A 22,753-nucleotide genomic window follows, 5' to 3' on the forward strand; every position below is an offset into this window, starting at 1 on the left:
TTTGAAGCATCATTCCTACCATCACTCTTACTTGGAGAAGACCTGTAGTCTATGAATTATACTGTAGGTCCATATTTTATTAGTTGCCGAGAAATTCTTTTGCTGTTAGTGTTTATTGACGTTGTCAGAGCAACAACATACAGGACAGATTCTTGGATTAAGGAGAAAAACTCACTTTACTGGTTTTAAACAGCTGTCAGAACACAGACCAATAAACGGAACAAATACTGGTGGCATTTCTCGAACAAAAAAAAACTGTTCCAATCTGCAGGAAAATTTGAAATCGAAAAGGAAAACCTCGCAATGAACTGGAGCATTTCCAACTGTCAAACTCTTCATCATGTTATGACTGAAGGACCACCGCCAGACATCATTGCCCGGAGAAGTAATCGTGTGACAGAACATCAGACGCCGCTAATCTTCGCGAAGAGGAACACAAAAGCTGGGGCAGCAGAATCCGGAGCCTCGGGTCCTGTTAACAAGGACAGGTTACGGTGTTGGTGAGGTTAAAAAGCACCACAACAAAAATATGTTTCCACCCATATGCCTTCATAATCACTTAAGCTGGAGTATCTGAATGAAACCTGGGGGAGAAGAAGGAGATTAAGTGGGATTTGAACCCCCACCGTTGAAGGGGAGCGCAGGGTGCTGCCCACAGACACGCCCCCCCCCTTTGCTGTAATATTCAATGTGTGCATGCTGCTCCCAATTCCACCAGATTACATACCAATTTCATTTCACTCGTATCTGATAGGCATCCATCAGGCTTCAGTGCAAACTTGACCTCTGGAAAGTGCAGCTGTGAAAGGACAAAACATTTAGTAATCTCTCTGTCCTCCATGAAACAAGTTAACCGATTTCCTCACACTTTATGGGCAATATGACCTGTCAAGTAGCTGCTTAGACAGGGAAAGAGCAGGCAATGGAAGAGGGATTTGTGCATCTCCAGAATGACATGGCTGGCAGGTTATCTGAAGCCTTACCCACAACAGCAGACAGCCCAAAGCGTACATGTCGCAGGCGGGGGAGGGGGGCTCTCCTTGGGCAACCTCTGGGGCAACCAGGCTGAGGGCCCCGGCCAGCATCCTGGGGTCAGCAACACGTTGGTCCTAGTTTGGACCAGAAAGTACAGTGCAGGAAGACAGCAGAATGAAAAGGTCACGGGAGGCTCCCTGTGTCAGGGAAAAGAAAGGGCAAACCCCCCCAGACTCTGCTGATGCCGAGCCGGGAACTTCGGGGGAGTCTTACGTGAATAAGACCCTGAGCAGCAGGGGGGGCCACTCACCGGGTCCTTGGTGAAATCGAAATCTCCCAGCAGCCCCTGCTCCCGCCCGAAGACGAACACGTTGCTGGGGTGCAGCGAGCCATGGATGACGCCAGAGCCGTGCAGCGTCCGCAGCCCCAGGACCACCCCCCTCATGACGGCCGTGATTTCCTGTCAGGTGAGGCAGGCCTTCAAAATGTGAGAAACTCTCAAAATACAGGAAGACTGGCAGGTGGGTGGGGTGGGGGGGTTCAGGACTCACGGAAGTGTTAAGAGGGCTGGAGTTCTGCACAAGCTGCAACATGCCACAGGGAATGTATGGCACCATGACGTAGGCCATGGGGTCGGACTAAAAGGGAGACAGGCAGCGTTGGCATTTTAAATGGAGTAGCTTTATCGGGATAAAGAGGCTTCATTATGTCGCAATCAGCTTGTGACATATTTCTGGAGGGAGGAAAAAGAAATGAACGGACTGTAGGAAGGTATAGATCTACATGCACCTTCTTACCTTGCCAAAGAACAGTGCCAGCAGGGGCAGCAGTCCTTTCTGCTCCTCACCAAACATACTTGCCCTGTAGTACTGGGTGGCTCTCTCCACCGTGCTGGCCTCTGACTGGGCATCGACACAGTAACCCTACAATTCAGTAACAAAACTTTTTAAATTTCTCTGTCCAGAACACTGGAAAATTAAAAATAGTATGCTTTGAAAAGTACAGAACCAAGCCAGTGGCCAAATTATAAACCCCGAATATCAACAGTAATAAGGTGGATTTGCTCAGGTTGTCACCTTAAGGACAACTTGCTGGCCCTGGAACTCTGTGCACACGAGGGGTCTCCGGGAGCTCAGTTCTCGCAGGGGCACGCTGGCGAAAAGGTCCCGGTCAAGGCTCTTCACCACCAGCCCCTCAGAATTCTGCAACAGCCGAGCCGGGTCAGAATCCTCAGTGTTATGCACGAGTGCTTCCCGCACGGGGATCACTAGTAAGGGGAGAGAACTGCTGGGTGGGGTTTTGTGCACCAGTGATCGGCCACAGGCTCTTCTCCCTGATTAATGCTTGTTATTCTTGGCGGGGTGGCTCACCATGAAGCTGAGGAGGTCTGCGTCGTGGTAGAGCAGCGGCAGCTCAGGAAAACCCCCCCTGGCCAGAACAGCCAGCTTTCTCTGCACAGGAACAGCAGCCAGCCACACACTCACTGTCACAGGATCTCACACAACACGGGATGAAGCAGAACCATGGTTTTCAAAGATCAGCCTGGCACCCAAATCAACCAAAAAGATTAATCTACAGCTATTTGCGAAGATGGAGTAACATTTAAACAGTTCTAATTACTGAGATAACATTTATTTGATCATTTATTTTACAAAAAAATCTGTGATGTGATCCAGAAATCACTTGGTTCAGGTTTATTTATATACAAAGGTCTAAGAAGGCAAGCAACAATTAGAATGCAAGAAACATCTTCTTCAAGCATCTTCTCTTGGTCAAAAGGTCAAAACTCTTACATATTCCTCCTTCTCCAGGCCGATCTCCTGGAAAAGGGCATTCCTGGTCAGTTCAATCTCAGTATTTTTCTTTTCAATCTCTGGGAGGTCCACCTCTTCTGCCTGAGAAGAAATTGAGAAAAAAAAAAAAAAACAGCCACATGAATATCAGACCCCCTACTCCGGGGCATGTAGAAACATCATGACCAGCTATGAAATCTCAGGGGATAGCACTGCAACCTCACACTTCCAGGGTTGGAGGTCTGACTCCTGCCCCATGCTCTCTGTGAGGAGCTTGCATGTTCTCCTTTGTGTGGATTTCCTGTTCAGACCCAAGTCTCCTCCCTCAGTCCAACAACATGCTGTTAGCCTAAGTGGCATCTCTATCTTGCCCATGATGTGTGTGAACATGCCCTGCGATGGACTGGATGTCTCCCTGCCTCAGGTCCAGCTGTCCCTGTGACAAACTCCAGGCTCACGCTGACTCTAAACAAGCAAGTTATGGAAGCTGGACGGATAACCGGGTATCAGGTATTTATAAAAGACACACACCGCCAAACATGGTCAGCGCCAATCAAGTCTAATCCAGGGGATTACAGAAAAAGGCGTAATTCACGCCTGGCAGGAAATACACTTAAGCTTTGTCACGACAAACCCTTTTAATAAGCCCCACTTTGAAGAGTGCCCGAATTCTCGTAAGAAGGTCCAGGCAGCGGGAAAAAACAGCTATTTTAGGACAAAACCAGCACTTGAACTCAAAGAGCACAGCTTGGGTCTGCAGCTTATTCTTCTATTCAAAGTCACCCGCACGACTCCTTGTGCTGCCCATTCATACAGCTGTAAGCAGCATGTGTTCCCTGAAGCCATCTATCGAAAACCGTCCATTAAGAGGAGAACAGCAGGACCCTCCTTTGCTCTGGGCTGCCCGCAGAGGCCGACAGCAGAGCGGAAGCTGCAGCCCTTACATCCAGACAAAAATGCTCAGAGATGAGAATTTCCTCAAACCTCCATCTTGGTTGTGGAGTTTCTCTTTGAGAATCAGACCACAGGCAGAGATGTTATTGTCCACCGACGTCGGCCTGTCACAATATCAGATTTTCTCTACACGATTACTGTGGCCAAAAGAATTCACAATCCGCCCCCCCCGCCCCACATCACCTCCTCCAGGCTGCCCTGCTCCACCAGCCTCCAGCGCAGCTGTGACCTCAAGTTCTTGATGCGCTTCTTGATGGAGAACAGCTGGTCGGCCTTTGGAGTGTCGTCCTGCCAGCGGAGGACCTCTTCCTGAAACTGAAGAGTACAGGAAGACATTATGGAGGAGGCGGTGTGTGGACCAGCATGATTGTGTCTGACCAGAAGGTTACCGGATCAAATCCTAGGGCCAGTAGGCTGAGGCTGCCATTGGACCTGTGAGCAAGACCCTTAACCCCCCCAACTCCAGCGGTGCTGCATGCTGGTTCACCCTGGACTGTGACCCCAAGCTGTGTCTATGTGTCTCCTGGACAGCAAAGTACCTGTACGGTTTTTAAATTCACTTCCATTTAATTTTTGTGTTTATTTTTTATCTTTTATAGCTTTGGTGGGAAGCACACACTTTCGCTGTATGTGTACAGTAACAATATGTTCTGTTCTATTCATCGATAAGAAATGGACGCTTACACAGATTACTGAGATATTACATGGTGCTCTGAAGTTCTTGTAGATGGTGGCGGACACATATCTGCTCCTGTCGGTCCCTCACCTGCGAGTTAAGAAGGTATTTCTCCCGTACAGCCCTCAGAAGACTCTGCTCCTTCCCGATCCTCTGCATTACTCTGTGAAAGGCGCTTGACACTATTTCCATGTCCCGACTGTTCTGCTCCTACAGGAGGACAGTTAAGGTTTTTGACATTTGTTAGAGGGTGGGGGGTGGGGTGAGGGGCCGTGGAAGCAGGTGATCCAACCCACAACTCACGGCGAGCGAGACGTCCAGCTCCTGGCACAGGCTGAGCTCTGCCCTCTGCAGGAGGACATCCACGCCCATGGCGGTGACACTCAGGGGGGCGGTGACACTCAGGGGGGGGGGCGACTCGCTGGATAGACTGAAAAACTGAAGATGGGGAGAACCAAAAATAAACATTGAATCCCACAACACCAAGCAAATGATATTTGCAGGATGTGCAAATGTACATTTTTACAACAATGAAGACAGTACATATATACACATAACCGATTTATAACCTATTTTCCATGTACAGCAGTCTAGAATATTCTCTTCTGATTAAACACAATATGGCTGTCCTGCCTAGTTAACCAAATCATACATGTCTATTTTTGCTAAAGCTAAATTCATCACTAAACTTTAAAAAATATTCATAATGGCAGAGTGAGTCAGCACCCTAATGTCATGTTTCACACACCTTGACCACCTTCTCAAACCAGGAACACAGGAATTTCAGTGTTTCGTCAGTCCCCTCCTTCACAGACTGGGTCTCCTGCTGTTTCTGACTGTTCCACTGTCTGAACCGTTCAAAGGTCTCGTCTCCGACTTCCTCCATCGAGAAGGAACCAAACACCGTAGTAAGAGAGGCACCCACTGCCTATGAAGGGGAGACACAGATTACAGATAATGTACAAACACAGAATGCAGAACTGTAAACAATATGCAGATTAACATGCTGTTGTCCTAAGTCAAAGGGGATTGGACACTAACATCAAACCCCGCCCCCTCAGCACCTCAAGAGTGTCCATTCGTTTGCTGATGGGCAGCCCGTCCACTTCCTGAATAAAGTCATCCACAGCCACGGCCAACATTCTCCTCACACCATTTCTCTTCTCGATCAATTCTTCCAGGTCCTCTCTCTGGCAAACCACAATTAAAGCAGTCAGTTAATTTCTGCCGATTAACATCAATTTTACCTACCCCCAATCTATACACTGGCATTGTGCAGCACAGACTTTAACACGATCATAAGTAGGTACTTACAGAAATAAAATCCCAGTTCAATTCCAGCAGCTTCTGACAGTCAATTTACAGCACTTAACACTTCAGAGAAGCTTTTAAATTCTCTAAAAATGACACACTTACTAATTCACCTGTCCGTCCACCTGGCTCCATAAGCACGACGGGCTGGGCGTTTGCGCAATCCCCCTGGGGGGAGGATTAACCCCCCAGGTCTCACTCCAATGATGCCCCCCCATGCCGGTTAAACGAGAGCTCACACCAGTACAGTCACTAAACCTTTATGCATATTTCACCCATTTTCTGATGATTTTGGGTTGAGACGGCTTACCTTGTGACAGGCCTTCACCATATCCTGTGCCAGGTCGTATTCCCTCCACACAGCCTCCAGCTTTTCCAAAGATGCGGGAGAGGAGATGCCATTGTGTGCGACTATGTCGATGGCCTCCAGCAGGCTGTCCCTGTAGGTGCCACGGGCGCACGCCTCTCTGGGGGACGGGATTGTCCAGGTTGTTAAAGCACTTAGAGTAAAAGCTCTCATGTCCAGCAATGTTGGGACCAAAGCGCTGGCAGATAGCTGAATTTTCCAGATTGGTTGAATGTTACTCGCGAAACACTTAATTGTAGCATTTCTTACACTTTAATCCTTTTATACAGACATGTTAATGATTACTGTAGTGATTTTAGCACAAAGCAACAGCAGATATTTGACAGAACACAAGAGTGCCAGTTAAACTCTGGCAGAATGACTGTAAAGCGTGCCACTTTGTATGCGTGAATGCTTGCCTTTGTTATTTTTCATTAGTTTCAATAGAGCGGTGTCATTATCATAAATTTTGAATGATTAGTTCAACTCACGACATCTATCGCTGGTGCGATACAGATGCACATTCAGTAGTCACCAGAATTTTTGATCTGTTCCCAGACTACCGATCTGCAGCATGATACGTCCTACTCCTGCCAGACAACAGCAGTATGCATGCAGCCACACTTCCAGGCTGTAGTGTTTGCGAGCTTAAACGTCTCACAGTGTTAAGCCCTATCGTACATTTTTTTTTCTGTGAATTTTATTCATTTATTTGTTTCAATTAATGGCACTTAGAGGCATTTACGGTAACTACTTTAAAGTCGAGGAGCACTTGCACTGATATTTTAGAATTATGCCAGTTACTTAAATTCCGGATACGAGAGCTTTTAGAATAAACGTGTGAAGAGAGACATTAAAGGCAGAGAGACAGCTGACCATTTAATAGGTGCAGACCACACGCAGACCGCACACAGACCACACCACAAAGGGGAAAGGGCTGGAGACTGTACCTCACACCCCTTAAGGACTCCACCTTCTGTGCCAACTGGCCCAGCCTGTCTCCTACCGCCGTCTCCAGACGCTTGTCTGCTACCTCCACGCTGTCAGTCACCTGCTGCTTCGTCACCTGTGTGCGCAAAACACGGTGGTGGCATCACTGCACAAGGAGGGGCCGCCAGCGTACGGCTTACAGTGAGCACAAGGGAGGCTTACAGTGAGCACAAGGGAGGCTTGGACACCCAGGACAGCTTGCCAGTCCAGTGCAGGACACACACTATGACTAATGCAGACACGGCGAGAACATGGAAGTAGTATTAATCGAACCCGCGACCCTGGAGCAGCGAGGCTACGAGACACTGTGTCATGCTGCACTGTTTCTATTAGTCAACAGGAAAATGATACATGAAATCTACAAGTTCCAAGCATAAAACCAGCTCCAAAATAACAGAATCAGGAAGAACACAGACAGAGAGGAGCATTTCATTTCAAATTAAATATTAATTCCATATGTGTACTTTTTCACATTACATTATAAGATTCTGGTTGCATGACCTTCAACAGAAAGATGTAGACCAGGGGTGGCCAATCTTATCCAGGCCGCTGTGTATGCGGGTTTTTGCTGCAACTCCATAATTAGACTATTAATTAGAGGACTAATTGGCTGAAGAGTCCTCACACCTGGGTTTGAACAGCTGACCTAAAGGTCTAGCCAAAAAACCTGGACACACACTCGCCCTTTGAGGACAAGATTGGCCACCCCTGACGAAGACAATCAGCAGTTTTGGGTGGATGAGGGGACTTAACCATGCACAAGATGCAACGGAACCAGGATCTCGATTCTGACTCCGATCGCTTTCAGTCACACCTGCACCTCGTGGGACCCCCACCTGCACCTCGTGGGACCCCCACCTGCACCTCGAGGGACCCCCACCTGCACCTCGAGGGACCCCCACCTACACCTCGAGGGACCCCCACCTACACCTCGAGGGACCCCCACCTGCACATCGAGGGACCCCCACCTGCAGCTCGAGGGACCCCCACCTGCAACTCCTGCTGGACGTCCCGCAGCTGCTTCCCGAGCTCGTCAGCCTTCTGCCGGAGAACACCGTTGTCCTCCTTCAGCTTCTGTATCTCTATGGCATCCCTCATCCTGCTGTCCTTCATCCTCTGCACAAAAGACACAAGACGATCAGCCTGAAAAACTGCATCGACACCCACAGGAGCTCCCGGCAGAAGATTATCAGCCCGGAGAGTCAGACCACTCATCCCACTTCACACTGTGCTCATAAGGTCACTCTCGCTCACTAAGTACCCTCACTTTACACTGAGTTCACCCTAACAGCTCTGAACCTCTCTGAACCAGGCGCTCATCCTGTGTAGCTGTCCTGTCACCTGCAGCTCCGTCTGTGCCTCCGTCAGCTCCTTCCCAAGGAGCAAGGCGCTGCGATGCTGTGCGCTCTTCTCCTCCTTCAGCCGCTCATTCTCCTCCATAAGCTCCTGGTCCAGCTTCTTCTTCAGCAGGCTTGCGGGCTGCAGGGCCGTGGTCGTGCTCTTCTCCCTGTAAGCAAGGATCAGTTTAAAAAGAAAAAAACTAAAGCATGTAGTCCTGTGGCCTTCATTGGAAATGGCCACCCTGTGCACAAACTGATAACCAATCGCAAATGATTACCTGAATACCTGACCAATCGCAAATGATTACCTGAATACCTGACCAATCGCAAATGACTACCTGAATCATCATGGAAATAAGTCGTGTCTCGTTAAGAAAAACAGCTTCTCAAAGATAAGCCAATTTAAAATAAACACTAGCTACATCATTAAACTGGTGTATGAAATTTCCACATAAGCGTGTTCCCTCTCATCAAGGCTATGAATGTTGTCGTCACACCCTAACATTCTTTGCCATTCGCTGCACCCTGCATCTCCATCCTCTTTACAATCAGCTCCGTCCCACAACCAGTTAAGACTGTATGGGTTTTCTACACTTCCCTTGTATCGTTCCATCTCTCTTCCACTATGTTATTGTATTTAGTGTTTTTATGTACTATTGTACTGTCTGAACCCCCCACTAATGTTATAGAGAGAATGCACAATGAGAATTTCATTGCATTCCCCTGAATACACATCAATCACAATAAAACTTCTAACACTTGTTGTGTAATTGTTGAAGCCCAAATTCAACAAGGGTGTTAAAGTACTTCCTTGATTTTCATAGACTACGGAGACTCACAAAATAGCACCAACTATTGGTCATAATTAGGGCTGTCACAATATCAGAATTTCACTATACCATTAACGTTGCCAAAAGAATTTACAACAACACTAAAAACACGATATCCAGGGCATTAGATAACGGGCGTGCCAGTGTATTTACAGCCAGCAAAATCTGTCAGAATGCCGGCACTATACTGATGTTTAGTCATGACAGGCGTATTGTAGGCCTGTCATGATAACTACTTTTGTCAGACAATATAATGTACCAGAAATAATTGCAGTAAATATTGTAATTTAAAGACCACTGCCATAATAATCTAATAACATAATAATGCAAGTACACCCTTTCTAAGTACAAAGAACTTTTAATTAAGAATATTCAGACATTGGAATTGTAATGTTAAATGCTATCCTAATACTATCCTAAATAATGCATACATACAACCACACAACCAAAAATATATTAAATGGACTCTCACGCTCTTAACAATAACTGGACTAAATATGAAACATTTGGCACAGGGGTATAGAGTCATTCATTCCTTAACAGGCGATATACCGCCAACCCTGTTGTGCAGAGGCTTCGCTCAGTGACGCAAACAATCCCTGATCGTTCACTGGCCAGGGGAAAAGTAGCAGGAAGTCAATCGGACCAATGATTGTATGCAAATACCATTTCTACTCTCTATGATCAGAATGATAAAAATGGCTAGTGAATTTGAAGAATGGTTAACTGATAATGTTAATGGCATTTCTGTGATTCCTCACTACAGGATTATGATGACTAAGATAGCTACAAATGAAAATAAAATACATTTGTATTGCAGCTACAGATACCCGCATATGATTTCGCGTCGGGGTTTTTATTGTTCTGATTTTTAAAATAGTTTATATTATTTTTTATTTTCATTTGAAATCTAGTTTAGTTTCGGGTTTGTAATCCGTAAGCCCTGGATATCGCAATTGTATCGTTACGCTGAATTCTTTTGGTCATGATAATCGTGTAGCGAAAACCTGATACTGTGACAGCATTATGTTTACTCAGCTTTTTTGTTGGGCTGATGCAACTGCTGCTCCACTTACTTTAGCACCTGAGGCACATGTTCTGGAAAGGCAGGACGCGGTTTGGGAACGAGGACTTGGGAGCCCGCCTGCACAGTGTCCCCCTGAGAGGCGCGCTCTGGCGTCCGCAGACCCCACGGCCCCAGGGGGTCCTGCCAGGTCGGGTTAGAGCCCTCTCTGCACCCGGGGATACTGAGTTTGGCGAACTTCATCTTCATGACCTCCTCTCCGATGTCCAGGTCCCCTTGAAACGCGTGGACCAGGATGGTGCCGTCAAAGCACACCGACTTCTTCTGAATCCGTAATTTCTTGCCGTAAATCAGGTTGCGCAAGAAGATCTTTCCCTGGGAACAGAACGGGCAGTATTGCAAAGTTCCCAATTGGTGAGAAGAGGAAGCCAGTCAACGGGTTAGACAGATTCTCCGCAATAAGACCCCCACCCCCCATGTCACCTGTACAAAATGCTGCGAGTCCTCATCGCTGTTTACATGGAAGCCCCAAAACCTGTACTTCTTAGCCAAACACCCCGTTTGAAGGTCTTCTGGAAGCTCCACCAAGGATGAACGGCTGACAAGCTCCATATTACCATAATCAATGTAGCACACTGTAAACTAAACAAAGAAACATTTTACAGCCTGTCTGATCAGCATCATTCACAAGCAGCATCCAGCTAAATACAGCATAATTAACACAAAGCCATGTAAATCTAACAATAATTACCAATATAAACATACCTTGTCATCATCATGGTGCTGTACCTTACACCTATACCAGCATCGGTCTTCTGAAAACAGTGCCCCATATACCTGTATAAAACGATCACTGGGTTACCAACGTGAACCACATTATAACGCAGGTCGAAGTCCGCCAGCGATTTAATTGGCCGGTTACCTTCTGAGGACAGGGATTCCCCGTGAGCCTCCGAGCTGTGGGGCATCTCGCCGACAAAACGCTGGTCATCCTCTCCACAGCGGGGTCGTCGCTGACATTCTGAAAAGGGTATCAGGGCTCGGCTGTGGATTTTATCGCCGGACCCAACCTGATCTTCTTCAGTGGCTTTAAAGCAAAGCAACAACACCACCCCCCCACCACCAAGGGTGGGTTCACTTTGGTTACCAACCTGAGCCCAAAATGTAATGGCGTCCACCACGTGTGTGACTCCCACAAGCTCCACTGGAAGGAAAAGAGGGCGAGTCAGTCTCATTAACCAGCCAAGCCAGACATTTCTGTCAAAGCTGCAGGACAGATTCACTTACTTTTCCCAGGTACAGTTTTATCCATTGCTGTAGTTTCATGCTAAACAGAAGAGCAAATCACATCAATCACAATAATTGAAGAACAATGTACTGCAGGTGGTATGAGTTTTTAACCCACAGATAAGTGTTTGACACTTTTAAGTAACAGATTTCTATCTACAGCAGTAGTACGCTAGAATGAGGCGATTAGCGTGACTATTCGCAAGGTAAGACAAATGTTCAACGGCTTAAGTTACTAAAACGCAAACTGCAGATATACATTAGCAAGGTTCGGGACCTTATTCTCATTACATTAATCACATTAACAGTGCCATTTAAATGCATGCAAGAAGGTCCTTTTAGGCTTTACTTTACAAATTATTAGCTACCTAACGCTTTTTGCACATTTATTAGATATGCTTCATTATGCCTATGTCATACTCTACCTACAAACCACGAACAATGTTTTACACACTTAGAAAGTATTAAACTATTGCCAGTAATAATAAAAGAAAAAACATTTTTTTCCTGCAGTTTAATTTATATCCGACTAACCGTCGACACTCACCAGCAGCGCGAACTCAAAGCACCACGTGACCACCTGTCGCGCGGTCTTCGCGGTGCGCGCATAGCGGGCACTGAGTCGCGATATCTGTCGCGCGCATCGCGAGAGTTTGCCCAGTGACTGCAGCTTAACGTAACTAACGATGCAATCTTAAATATGGTGGTTGGGTTATGCATTAGAGTCGGCAACTGCTGTGATCCTCTTCGCTTCCGTAGGAGCAACACATGTAATGTGTTATAGATAACCCAGCTACTGATACCGAGATGAAAGGTGTGTCGACGTGGAAACCAAGGCTGCAAACTCTCATGCATCTGGCGTGACTCTCGCATGAGATCTTGTGGCCAATATAGATTATTGCATTACAAATCTAAACTTAGCTACATTAAAAGCTTTGGTACAATTTGCAACCCCTACCCACTATTTACAACGTAATAAAACGTTTACGTACACGTACATGTATATATGACTGAAAATCTCACCCCAGTCAGCTGACCAAAGCTGGCGACCCTGGAAGACAGCACTTAAACGTAAAAATGTTAACTGTTGATGAGGAAAGTTTGTGGTAAGGATAGAAACTGAATGTAAAAACTATAATAAAAATGATATACTTTTACCAATTATACATTATTCGATGTAAATAATCTACATTTATATGCATTTCTCGATGCTGATATACAGTACCAGTCAAAAGTCTGGACACATGCTTTTAGTGCTTTTGTTTTTGCTGTTATTTTTATATACGTTATTAAATAAAAGGCTTCAAGCAATGAAGTAACATCAAATACTGCAACGATGCAATGTTCTGGCCACAAGTTAGCTACCTTATTCTTACTCTTTGATCCAGCTCGTTTCACACTGGCTCTATAGGGTTGAGGTCGGGAGATTGCGGGGGTCAGATCATCTGTCACAGCACTCCATCGCTCCACTGATCCTCACAATACAACATTAGTTTGAAGAGCATTAATCCATAGTGGCTGGCTATCATGTATTTATAATACAAAGAAAGCACAAAAAGTGGCTCCACATGTTGCACTGTTGCCTCACACATCTAGTTACAGGTTTTGCAGTGTTTGTGCTTGGTGATGGACTGACATCTTATCTAGGGTGCATCCAAGCATTATGGCTTCAGCTGCCTGGGATTGGCTCCAGGACCCTGCATGATCTTAATCAGGAGAAGTGGTAGACGATAGAAGGATGAAGCACAAAATGCATGTACTGTGTGAAAACATTCTGCTGCCTTTTGTGAAACCAGTCAGTAGAAAATATTTTTTTTCTGAGCTTAGTATGCCATCATTCCCAATCATGGGCGTCATTAGGTCCAATCACTCGGGGCTATAGCCCTGAGTATTTTAGCCCTGATGCCAATCTGCTTTCAAAAACAAATGTCAAGTCTCAGGTAAACTTGACTTAGCCCCGAGATTTTTCTCAACTGCTAGAAACGCCCTTGTTCCCAGTGATATTTTCTTTTAATGACTTTGAGTAAATCTCCTTAGTACAAGCTTATGTTTCATCATAAAACCCGGCTGCATTATTTCTTTCATGAAACTCCAAAGTGGGCTGTAGAAGAGGAAGAGAAAACGTACTGGGCTGGTTGTAAAGCTAAAGATATTACTGCCATCTGTTGAGGGAAAAAAAAAAACACAAAAACACAAAAGTCATCTTGTATCTGATATGAGCCATACAAGCTTAATGATACAGTTATGCCTCGTTCATATTATCTTAATTTATAAATGATGTAAAAATGAATGAATGAAATTTAGTTTTAAGTGTAAAGCAATGAATTCTTAAAAAGTAGTTGCATGTACCCAAGGTAGCCAGCAAAAAAAATTTAAATTAGCATTTCTAAAATAGCATAATTCACCAAATCATCCAAAAGTTGTCTTTATTAAAACACATTATACAACCAGTCAAGACAACATTCATTATTTTTTAAATATCAAGCATTATGCCATACTGTATATGACCTTATATTTTAATTAATTAATTAAAGCAATGCTACAAAAAAAAAAAAACTATTGAAAGACTTCAAAACAGGTTGGAACTTTGAGCCACAATTTGTGGTCATCTGTATATACAAGTACACTTACTTTCATAGTAAAAATGACCTTTAAAAGGACATTTCACTGACCTTCAATTAAGAACAACAAAAGGGCCATTCACAACTGAGATCAAAAGAATTCCAGTGCTGATTTTGCTCAGCCGGCCTACAACCGTTCTTGTTCCCCAAGGTTTCCAAAACTGGAGCGCCAATCGGTGGCCTCATCATCATAGATGAAGTCTTTGGGCAGTATCTCGGGGGGGATACAGCTCAACTGCTCGTCAAACGAGCGCAGCGTCCACAGCTTCTCCAGCTCGTATACTTCTCTGGTCTCAGGCAGCATGAAGTGAACCACAGTGTGCCCTGAGGAGAAAACCAATTGGTTAGGGCTCTCGACAAAATATAAATAAAACATCTGTGCAATAGCTAAAGCAGACTGTCGCGATAAACAGACTCACCAAAATCGATGCACATCCAGTCCTCCGCATTCTTGCCTTCAATTATGACATGGGGATCAGCATCCAGCTTGAGGGCTTTGTACTGTCAAAGTGCCAGAGAGGTATACAAGTCAGACGTACCAACAAACAATGCATGTTTATACAGACTCCTTGTAAATGATAAAACATACAAAAAGATCAGAGGAAACTCAGGTTTAGAAAGTAATACACACTTTCTTCACAACTACATATGTATTGCTGCTTCAAGTATGGGGTGTAGGTTTGAATACTGATGAAATAACAATTAAAAACACTCTGATAAGGACACAAACAGTGCATTATAAAAAAAAATCGCATACATGAAAATGTACAAACAGCTATAACAGGAAAACCGACAAGGTTATCCACTGTAATATCACTAATGAGATGATGACAACACAACAGCAATAGCTAATAGTCTTACCACTTTGACTGCATACTCTGCCATCGCTATGAGATGTCTTCTTGAGGAGCCGCTGACTACCACAAAGTAATCGGTGTACTTCAGCGATTTCGGTACTTTTATGACACAGATGTCCACGGCGTTTTCCTGGCGGAGGAGTGCCACTAGGACGTCGATGTTAAATGCCTGCGGGATCTCTGTTAGACAGGGAAAACTCACACTCAGGAATAAAGAAGGGAAAAGTGCACAAAATATCACTTGCATGCATAATCCAACCTCATCCGTGTTTCATGTCACACAACTATAATTTGCTGTTGTTAATGGAAGCTCCGAACTAAAATAATCAATACAGATTATATTCAAATACTGACATTCTGAGAAACGTCCAACATGACCCATAGCGATGTCAATTTGCTTGCCTTTTTTTTATCACATAATGTAATTAAATGTATGCAACTATTTATCAGTTGCCATAGACTGATATGTACTTACTACGCCTGAGATCGTCATTTTGGGGATCCGCTGCAAAGCTCATGACCGGAGAGCCCGTTATGTCTCTATTGTGCGCGGTCCTGTCATCTTTGATACCCTGTGTATCACAGTAAAATCTATGGTTTCCTGAACACCGCACATTATTCACCGGATGGAACTGATCATGCCGCGGAGCACAACATGTGTACCGAGACAAAAGAGCAACACACGGCCGCTTCATATTTACATGTAGAGACTTTATATTGTTTGTTCGTACAGCATCTAGATTTAATATTCCAGAAAGTATTCTTCTAGAGCAACTCGTCACACATTTATAACTTATCATTGCCATTTAAAAATAACCTACAACCAGCAAGGACCGGAGACATAAACGAACCCAAATCGATGCACTGCTATTGGTCAAAGTTTTAACCAATCACAGCACTATTCATATACTATATTTGTTCAAACACTGACGTCGTACCGCCATCTACTGAGTGGAGGGCGCATTTTTTTCCCCAGCAGAATTTGATTTAATAAAGTATAATGCGATGGTTATTCGCCGCTTGGGTTAAGGGATCAATTCCAAAACTTGCAATGGCATTCTGGTCAGAGTATCTCCTGGCCTGGGCAGGCGAAAAAGGCACATCGCAGCCTTATGCTAGATAGCTGGTTATGGAAATTGGATGGATTAGGATATATTGCGTAGTAAAAGCCCTGGCTGTATAAATAAATAGTGTATTCTTTTTCTACAATGAGGAAAACGTCATTTAGACATAACATGTCAATTGTAGGGTACCTCATACAATTTTTGTGTATTTTTTTTGAAGGAAGCTGTGTTCTGCCATTGTTTGTATACAACTCAAAATGTACTTAGACACAATATGGAGAATCACAGACATCTTGATGCCCACAATGAAAACATCATTTGTGAAAAAACAAAGGCTGAAGCAGGTGCCAGTGGGGGATTTGGGGTGAGCCTCTGGCTAACCGTGGGACTGTAGCCAGGAAGAACAGGGTGACCTTGCCTGAAAGCGACACCAGTGAGTATGATGGGTCTTGACTGCCCACGATGAGTGCATCTTGTTAATCTTCATGAGCACCTCTGCCAGTGGGGGCCTTTGTTGGGTGAATCCCCAAAATACTGTCCAGGATATGTTCATTCTGGGGGCAGAGACGGCTAAAGAAGCCGCAGTATCCGTGGACAGCTTGGTTATGGAGAGATGCCCAAGCCCAGGGGCGGTGTGCCTTCAGGCGCCTTGTCTTCTGGGAAGCCTGGGAAGCGACTGTAAACCTCTGCTGATGTTCCTGCTCCCCCCCCGTGCAGACTGGGCTCCCAGCCATGCATGAGAGCCCCTCCAGGAGGGATGAGCAGGAGCTGTTGTTGTAACCTTCATATAATGAGAGCACAGGAGCGGCAAGCAGGCTGAGGCGGAAACGCTAGGGCACGTCGTGGTCGAGCAGGAAGCCGTAGCTTTGCGTTCGAAAATAAGGCTCTTCAGAGTTTCCTTCTCAGTCAGGTGCTGCTGGCTTTTGTGGTCGTACTCGACAATTTCCTGAAAAGCTGTTGTAAACATGTTGATAAATGCTATGGTATTATGAAGCAATATTTCCCGTCTGTACAGAGACCAGACAAAAACAATTGCGACAATTTTAGCTCTCAGTTAAAATCAGAGTAAATATCAACAGATTCTTTGAAATGTTACGTCACTTATTTTCACACATACGTGTATATTACTGTAACATTGTGCAGTACAGCAGAATAAAGTATTTTATGACTGTAACTATCCACTATTATTCAGTTACTAGCTATTCCATATTATGTTCTTTCAGGCTTAAAAATAGACTTCAAATGTAAGATGAGTGACATGTTCCTAAAAAGCAGTTTTTTACGAGCTTCTAGTTTTAGCTCGATGTCACAAGGTGTTTCTATCCTAGCTATTCGCATCTTTATTGGCTTTGAAATGACAAGGATTCCTTTCAGTTACTCACCAGGTGTGTCACTAATACATTCTTAAAAATAAACTAGCTGTTCGCCTTTGGCAAACAATTTCCAGGTTTTCTACAGACAGATAAGATTACTGAGAGGGAAAGGTTACAGTGTGTCACAAAAGCTCAAGGCGAGCTGACGGATGCATAATGAACATGCATGCGAAGGACGTACTATGGCCACCCCTAGCAGAGGCATTTTATTTGAAATGGAAATAACACACAGCACATTGCAAGGGCCAGGTTAGCAGCTTAGCAGCTTAGCCTTGCGTAACATGTAGACGCTAAATTAGATATGAACAGGGAGCTGACTTTGACCAAGTACATGGGAAAGTAACACGCTGCTCACATTTGAGTATGTAGTAAATTATCCAGTTTGTAAAATGTGTATCAGTCAGCTTTTTATTATGCTTTTTTTTTTATGGAAATATTTTACAAATGGGTATTCAGAATTAGCATTAATTAGCCTTAGTTAATGAAGAAGAGTTGGGACATACATTAAACATGACAAAATTTTAATTTTTTCGCCATATAGTTAGAATTTTACAAATCTCTTCACAATGATTTTTTTGCGAGGTTTTCAGTATCGTAACATTGATATTTTTTGTCGTCATATGAGTATGTGGCTTTCCTGACAGCCTTAACAAATCTCCTGCTCCTGTCTACATCCTGTATGTATTCTGTTGCAGATGTGTGATTCCCTGCGTGAAGGAGAAGGCTGTTTGGATCAGTAAGCAGGTATAATTAGTGAACTGGCCAAGGAGTGTATGTGTACAGCAGTCAAAGGTTTAGACACACCTACTCATAGAAGATTTTTTTTCTTTATTTTTAATATGTTATTGTAGCACGCTAGGGCTGGTGGGAGGCTCAGCAGATCAGGCTGCCGTACCTGTGATTTGGAAGGTTGCTGGTTCAAATCCCCTCATGGAGGGATTTTACTGCTGGGCTCTTCAGCAAGACTCATATTGCCTAATTGTTCCAAGGGCTGATTGACCCTGCTTTCCCAAAAATATGTATGTTGCTTTGGATAAAAGCACCTGCTAAATAAAATAATAAATAATGGTGTGGGCATCAAAGTGATAAAGTAACAGATGTAATTATGCAATGACAAAAAAGTTTTAAATCACACCTAAAATCTGTGTTTTAGATTCTTCAAAGTAGCACTATTTGCCTTGATGACAGCCTTCAACACTCACTTAACCAGGCTCCTGGGGTTCCTATCTGGAATTAGTTCCCACCAGGGAATTTTTGCTACAACCCAACGGGCTACTTTAGTAAGAAAAAACATACCAGCCCAGATACATTTTCAGTGGCCCACAATGTAAAATGTAAACTCATAAAGAGCAAAAACAAGCAAAGAGACAAAGGTGGTCGAGCAAAAAAAGCAATTAATTAAATCAAGTTAGTTTCTTCAATTTCCTTCCAAAGTCACTTTTTTTTTTGCTCAGGAAAATGGAGAATCTACTGCAGGAAATGGATTAATCAGGCCCTTCAAGCTGATTGGCTAACTGGGACAAGTCTGAAACTGGGATTGTCCAACAAGACCCTGCACACATCGTCACCCCAGACAGCGGCTACATGCCTGTGCTGAGTGATGAAAACTCAATGTAATCTGTTTTTTTGTTGTTGTTGTTGTGACCTGACATGCAATGTTTTTTTACTACTCAGTGGAGTAACATTCACTTCTGAACTTGCCTTCATCTAAATTACTCACCTCATGTGAGTGGCTAAGCTTATTTTCCCGCTATGCCGGATACTTGCTGGCAGTTTTTCCTTCTCTCTTTGATCAAAGTCACCCCCTATCATCTCTGCTGGGTTTAGGTTATAGGTGACTGTGGAGGCCAGGTCTTATGGAGCGGTCCATCATTCTCCTTTCCCAGAAAGCTCTTACACACCCTGCTGATGTGTTTTGGGTCACTGTCTTGTTGGAAAACAAATGACAGCTCAACTGAGCATGAGCCAGATGGGGTGGCGTGTTGCTGCAGATTACTGTGGCAGCCATGATGGTTACATGGGCATTCAGTTCTGATTAAATTGCCAAGTGGCCCATGAGCAAAACAAAGTCATGACATCATACCTCCACCTTCCGGCTTCAGGAAACGGCCGAAGCACGCAGAAATCATTCATTCTTCAATCTAATCTTTAATAATCATCTAGATTATTAAAAACATAAATTCGGGTGGGTGGATCTTCATGGATGAGATTTAATGCGCATCAGAGCTTCACAAGATGTTAATCTGGGTGCAGGAACTGCAACAGCACGCAAAGAAGCTGCACTTTCACTGGCTGCAGACGCCATGGAAAGTAGAGAGCAAAGGGGAGCCTTCAGCAGTTATTACTGACACGTACACACTAGTGATAGACCCCAGTACATCTGACTTCTTTCATGTCACGTCTTAACACCTGTGTTTTCCCATGATTATTTTCAGAAAAGTGACTTATTAACATAGATAACAGGAGAGGGTGGTCGTGAGTTTTTTGCAGCTGGATGTGCTTATATATAAATTCGTCTCAGTTTGCTCCATGCTCGGTCTGTCTGTTGCGCTGACATGGCATCCCTACTCGTGTTGTGTGTCTCGGTACTTTCCATTGCAGCTCTGGGCTCATGTGACCTGGAGGAGAAGCCTTTCGTGGAACGAGCTGGAAGGAACTTCATTGGAAGGGCCAGTACCTCCATCCTGACTGTGCCAAATGGAGGGAAATTTGGAGATTGGACTTGGATAGAAATGTGTCCTGAGGGATTCTACGCTTCGGGCTTCAGTGTTCGGGTAAAAACACGATCCTACAGCCTCGTGTCACGTCAGGAACACAGAGGAACTCACAATCATGAAGATTACAGCGTTGCAATGCTTCTGTCTTTGAAAAAATGACTAGTGGCAGCATCACAGGGAATTATTGAGTTTAGATGTGTTTTAATTCCTTGAGTTAATCCAATACATATTATTTTAATACAGTTATTGCACTAACCACCAGGGAGCAGTGAATGTGAATATAGAGAAAATGACCCATTTGCTTGACATCCTGCCACTTGCCCGTCTTTGAATGTTTTGCAAAAAAAAAATTTAAAAATCCATGTTTCATGTATTCAAGTTATTTTTTACATTAGGTGGAGTCCAACCAGTATGGCCTCGATGACACCTCGCTCAATGGGATCCGTCTGTACTGCTCCCAGGGCACAGACAGGAGCTACTTGTACACCATTGAGTCTCACATTGGATAGTATGTATAAGACGTGCTTCTTTGATACAGCCCAGCTGGTTTAATGTTAGAGTGTGACAACAGAACATATGCAAACTCCATGCACTGCACTTTCGTTTACAGTTACATGTTTGGGTCAAAGCAACCAGCTCCAAAGACGACAAAAAGGTACTACAGTGGATTTTTTTAAAAAGAAATGTGTCTTGTTCCAGTTTCGGCGAATGGACGGACCCGCAGTGGTGCCCCGAGGCTGGCTTTCTGAAGTCCTTCCAGCTTCGTGTCGAACCCGAGCAAGGCATTTTCGGGGACGACACCTCGGCCAACAACATCAGGTTCCGCTGCACCAGCAACCCCACCTTGGAGGGGCGGGGGCCGGATTGGGGTGATTACGGTGGCTGGAGCCAGGAGTGCACAACTGGGGGCATCTGTGGCATTGAGGTGAAGATGGAGAATTACCAGAGTGGACTGGACGACTCCACGCTTAATGACGTGCGTTTCCACTGCTGTGCCTAGTGACCGGGTGGAGCCATGGGGGTTGTGATGGTAAGATCCTCTGAAATTAGGTCAAAATTACAAAAAGGGGGAGAAAAGATCAATAAAGAAGACAGGAGGTCTTCAGTCCCACAAACCCCTCGGAATCACTCTGTAATCAGTTTACCTATTGACTGTATCAAAATGTATCAAAATTATATGTACATTATTATCCAAATTAAATTTGTGCACCAGCACATGCAGTTAAAAGTGGCTGGATTCTCCTTTAATGAACTATTAATTAATGAATGGTTTAATTGATGGTCTTGTGCCAGGTTTTTTTTTTCTGATCTTGGTATCGTTTGTCATCCTCGCAGGCACCAGCAGAGGGAGTCGTGTCACCACGGCTGCAGTCTGAAGTTCACGCAAAAGTGTTTGCAAGTGCATTCAAATTCAGTCAGCTAATTCACGCGACAGTTAAGGATTCACTGGTAATAACTTGTGATTTAATAAACAAAGGAAATAAAATATGCATTAAACGCCTTCAAGGTTGTGACCTTGCTTTTATAACTGTAATAAATAGTCTAATTAATATGAATAGAACAGGCAAAGTTGCCTTTCTACCTATTTACCATTACTGAGTGATATCATTACTCTACGTATGATGTTAACTAACTAATTTTGAAGATGGTACATGGATATATCTGGTGAACATTTCCTACTTCACATACTATCCATCCAACAATCTCTTCCAACTGCCTATGTAGTAGGGCACTGGGTTCTGTGCAGGTAGAGTTTGCATGTTTTCTCCATAACTTTATGCAATACACTAAGTTTCATTTAAATATGGGTGGGTGGGTCACACATGCGCGCACACACACACACACACACACACACACACACACACACACACTCACACACACGCACATGTAGGGTAAACATATCCTTATGGGGACCACTCATTCATTTCAATGGGAAAAATGCTAATGCTAACTATGACAACCTTAACCCCTACCCTGCCCTAACCATAACCATAAGTAACCAAACAAAATACAAGAATTTTTGCATTTTTAGTTTTACAAGATAAATTTTAATTCATGCCTTCTGAGCCAACCTGATGAACAATAGGTGTGCCAGCCATCATTTTTCAGAAAGGTATTCTTTGTATCATATAAATCATTAACATAAAATATGGTAAAAACAAGCATGCATTTTCTCAGAGACCTACTAAATAGAAACATAAGTAAAAATCTGTTTTACTACGCCTACAGCTCGCTTAAAAATTGCTATTCACACCACTATCATGTCTACCAACCTACACACGTAAAACATACTTAGCCCGTCACCAATCAGCTAAAGAATGCTAGAAGACTGTAAAAACCAAATGTTCACCTCCTCTGCCTACGTCTCTAAACTGCTTGCTTTAAAGCAATCTCCATCTCTCTTGCTCTCTCTCTCCCTCTCTCCATCTCTCTTTCTCTCTCTCTCCCTCTCTCTCTCTCTCTCTCTCTCTCTCACCATCTCTCTTTCTCTCTCTGCTGTGACCAGGCATGATGTTTTTCTCTTCCCTCCATTTAACAATTTGATTCTCCTCCTTTCTGATACCTATTCAGCTGCAAAAATAATGTTCAACACCT

General features: G+C 44.1%; 3 protein-coding genes across 6 annotated transcripts; 1 reads left to right on the forward strand and 2 right to left on the reverse strand.

The window, feature by feature from the left end:
* Nucleotides 1–94: 94 nt before the first annotated feature.
* stk31 (serine/threonine kinase 31) lies at nucleotides 95–12,979 on the reverse strand. 4 transcript variants are annotated; one of them, XM_023802707.2, is made up of 26 exons: nucleotides 12,892–12,979; nucleotides 12,525–12,577; nucleotides 11,527–11,566; nucleotides 11,391–11,443; nucleotides 11,162–11,260; nucleotides 11,005–11,076; nucleotides 10,723–10,881; nucleotides 10,292–10,614; nucleotides 8,387–8,552; nucleotides 8,036–8,161; nucleotides 7,006–7,121; nucleotides 6,020–6,176; nucleotides 5,463–5,588; nucleotides 5,147–5,326; nucleotides 4,702–4,836; nucleotides 4,489–4,608; nucleotides 3,906–4,037; nucleotides 2,769–2,870; nucleotides 2,346–2,426; nucleotides 2,052–2,177; nucleotides 1,773–1,898; nucleotides 1,527–1,613; nucleotides 1,286–1,435; nucleotides 984–1,109; nucleotides 728–799; nucleotides 95–472 (listed from the first exon to the last, which is right to left on the reverse strand). In XM_023802707.2, the coding sequence occupies exons 3-26, from the start codon at nucleotides 11,549–11,551 to the stop codon at nucleotides 371–373; spliced, it is 2,961 nt and encodes a 986-aa protein (XP_023658475.2). In that variant the 5' UTR covers nucleotides 11,552–11,566; nucleotides 12,525–12,577; nucleotides 12,892–12,979; the 3' UTR covers nucleotides 95–370. The 4 variants fall into 4 exon arrangements, with proteins under 4 accessions (XP_023658475.2, XP_023658473.2, XP_023658474.2 ...); XM_023802705.2 differs by lacking the exons at nucleotides 12,525–12,577; nucleotides 12,892–12,979 and adding an exon at nucleotides 12,074–12,216; XM_023802706.2 differs by lacking the exons at nucleotides 12,525–12,577; nucleotides 12,892–12,979 and adding an exon at nucleotides 11,952–12,074.
* Nucleotides 12,980–13,935: 956 nt separating this feature from the next.
* malsu1 (mitochondrial assembly of ribosomal large subunit 1) lies at nucleotides 13,936–15,861 on the reverse strand. Its single transcript, XM_072716004.1, has 5 exons — nucleotides 15,826–15,861; nucleotides 15,480–15,576; nucleotides 15,009–15,184; nucleotides 14,567–14,648; nucleotides 13,936–14,471 (listed from the first exon to the last, which is right to left on the reverse strand). Exons 2-5 carry the CDS (start codon nucleotides 15,520–15,522, stop codon nucleotides 14,275–14,277), a joined length of 498 nt encoding a protein of 165 aa, XP_072572105.1. The 5' UTR covers nucleotides 15,523–15,576; nucleotides 15,826–15,861; the 3' UTR covers nucleotides 13,936–14,274.
* A 4,097-nt stretch (nucleotides 15,862–19,958) lies between these two features.
* LOC111839064 (vitelline membrane outer layer protein 1 homolog) lies at nucleotides 19,959–21,664 on the forward strand. Its single transcript, XM_023802659.2, has 4 exons — nucleotides 19,959–20,215; nucleotides 20,554–20,666; nucleotides 20,858–21,188; nucleotides 21,494–21,664. Exons 1-3 carry the CDS (start codon nucleotides 19,997–19,999, stop codon nucleotides 21,156–21,158), a joined length of 633 nt encoding a protein of 210 aa, XP_023658427.1. The 5' UTR covers nucleotides 19,959–19,996; the 3' UTR covers nucleotides 21,159–21,188; nucleotides 21,494–21,664.
* The last annotated feature ends 1,089 nt before the right edge of the window (nucleotides 21,665–22,753 follow it).

This window comes from Paramormyrops kingsleyae, chromosome 9, assembly GCF_048594095.1.
Source record: "Paramormyrops kingsleyae isolate MSU_618 chromosome 9, PKINGS_0.4, whole genome shotgun sequence".
Taxonomy (NCBI): Eukaryota; Metazoa; Chordata; class Actinopteri; order Osteoglossiformes; family Mormyridae; genus Paramormyrops; species Paramormyrops kingsleyae.

Bases quoted from the DNA above. Each gene is read 5' to 3' on its own strand.
- malsu1 (XM_072716004.1), bottom strand. From the start codon at position 15,522: ATGAGCTTTGCAGCGGATCCCCAAAATGACGATCTCAGGCGTA. The intron at 15,185-15,479 runs GTAAGTACATAT...CCTGTCTAACAG, and splicing joins AAATGACGATCTCAGGCGTA to AGATCCCGCAGGCATTTAAC. The intron at 14,472-14,566 runs GTGAGTCTGTTT...TTTTCTCCTCAG, and splicing joins CTGGATGTGCATCGATTTTG to GGCACACTGTGGTTCACTTC.
- LOC111839064 (XM_023802659.2), top strand. From the start codon at position 19,997: ATGGCATCCCTACTCGTGTTGTGTGTCTCGGTACTTTCCATTGCAGCT. The intron at 20,216-20,553 runs GTAAAAACACGA...TTTTTACATTAG, and splicing joins CTTCGGGCTTCAGTGTTCGG to GTGGAGTCCAACCAGTATGG. The intron at 20,667-20,857 runs GTATGTATAAGA...GTCTTGTTCCAG, and splicing joins ATTGAGTCTCACATTGGATA to TTTCGGCGAATGGACGGACC.
- stk31 (XM_023802707.2), bottom strand. From the start codon at position 11,551: ATGGATAAAACTGTACCTGGGAAAA. The intron at 11,444-11,526 runs GTAAGTGAATCT...TTTTCCTTCCAG, and splicing joins TAAAACTGTACCTGGGAAAA to TGGAGCTTGTGGGAGTCACA. The intron at 1,614-1,772 runs GTAAGAAGGTGC...TCTCCCTTTTAG, and splicing joins TGGCACTGTTCTTTGGCAAG to TCCGACCCCATGGCCTACGT.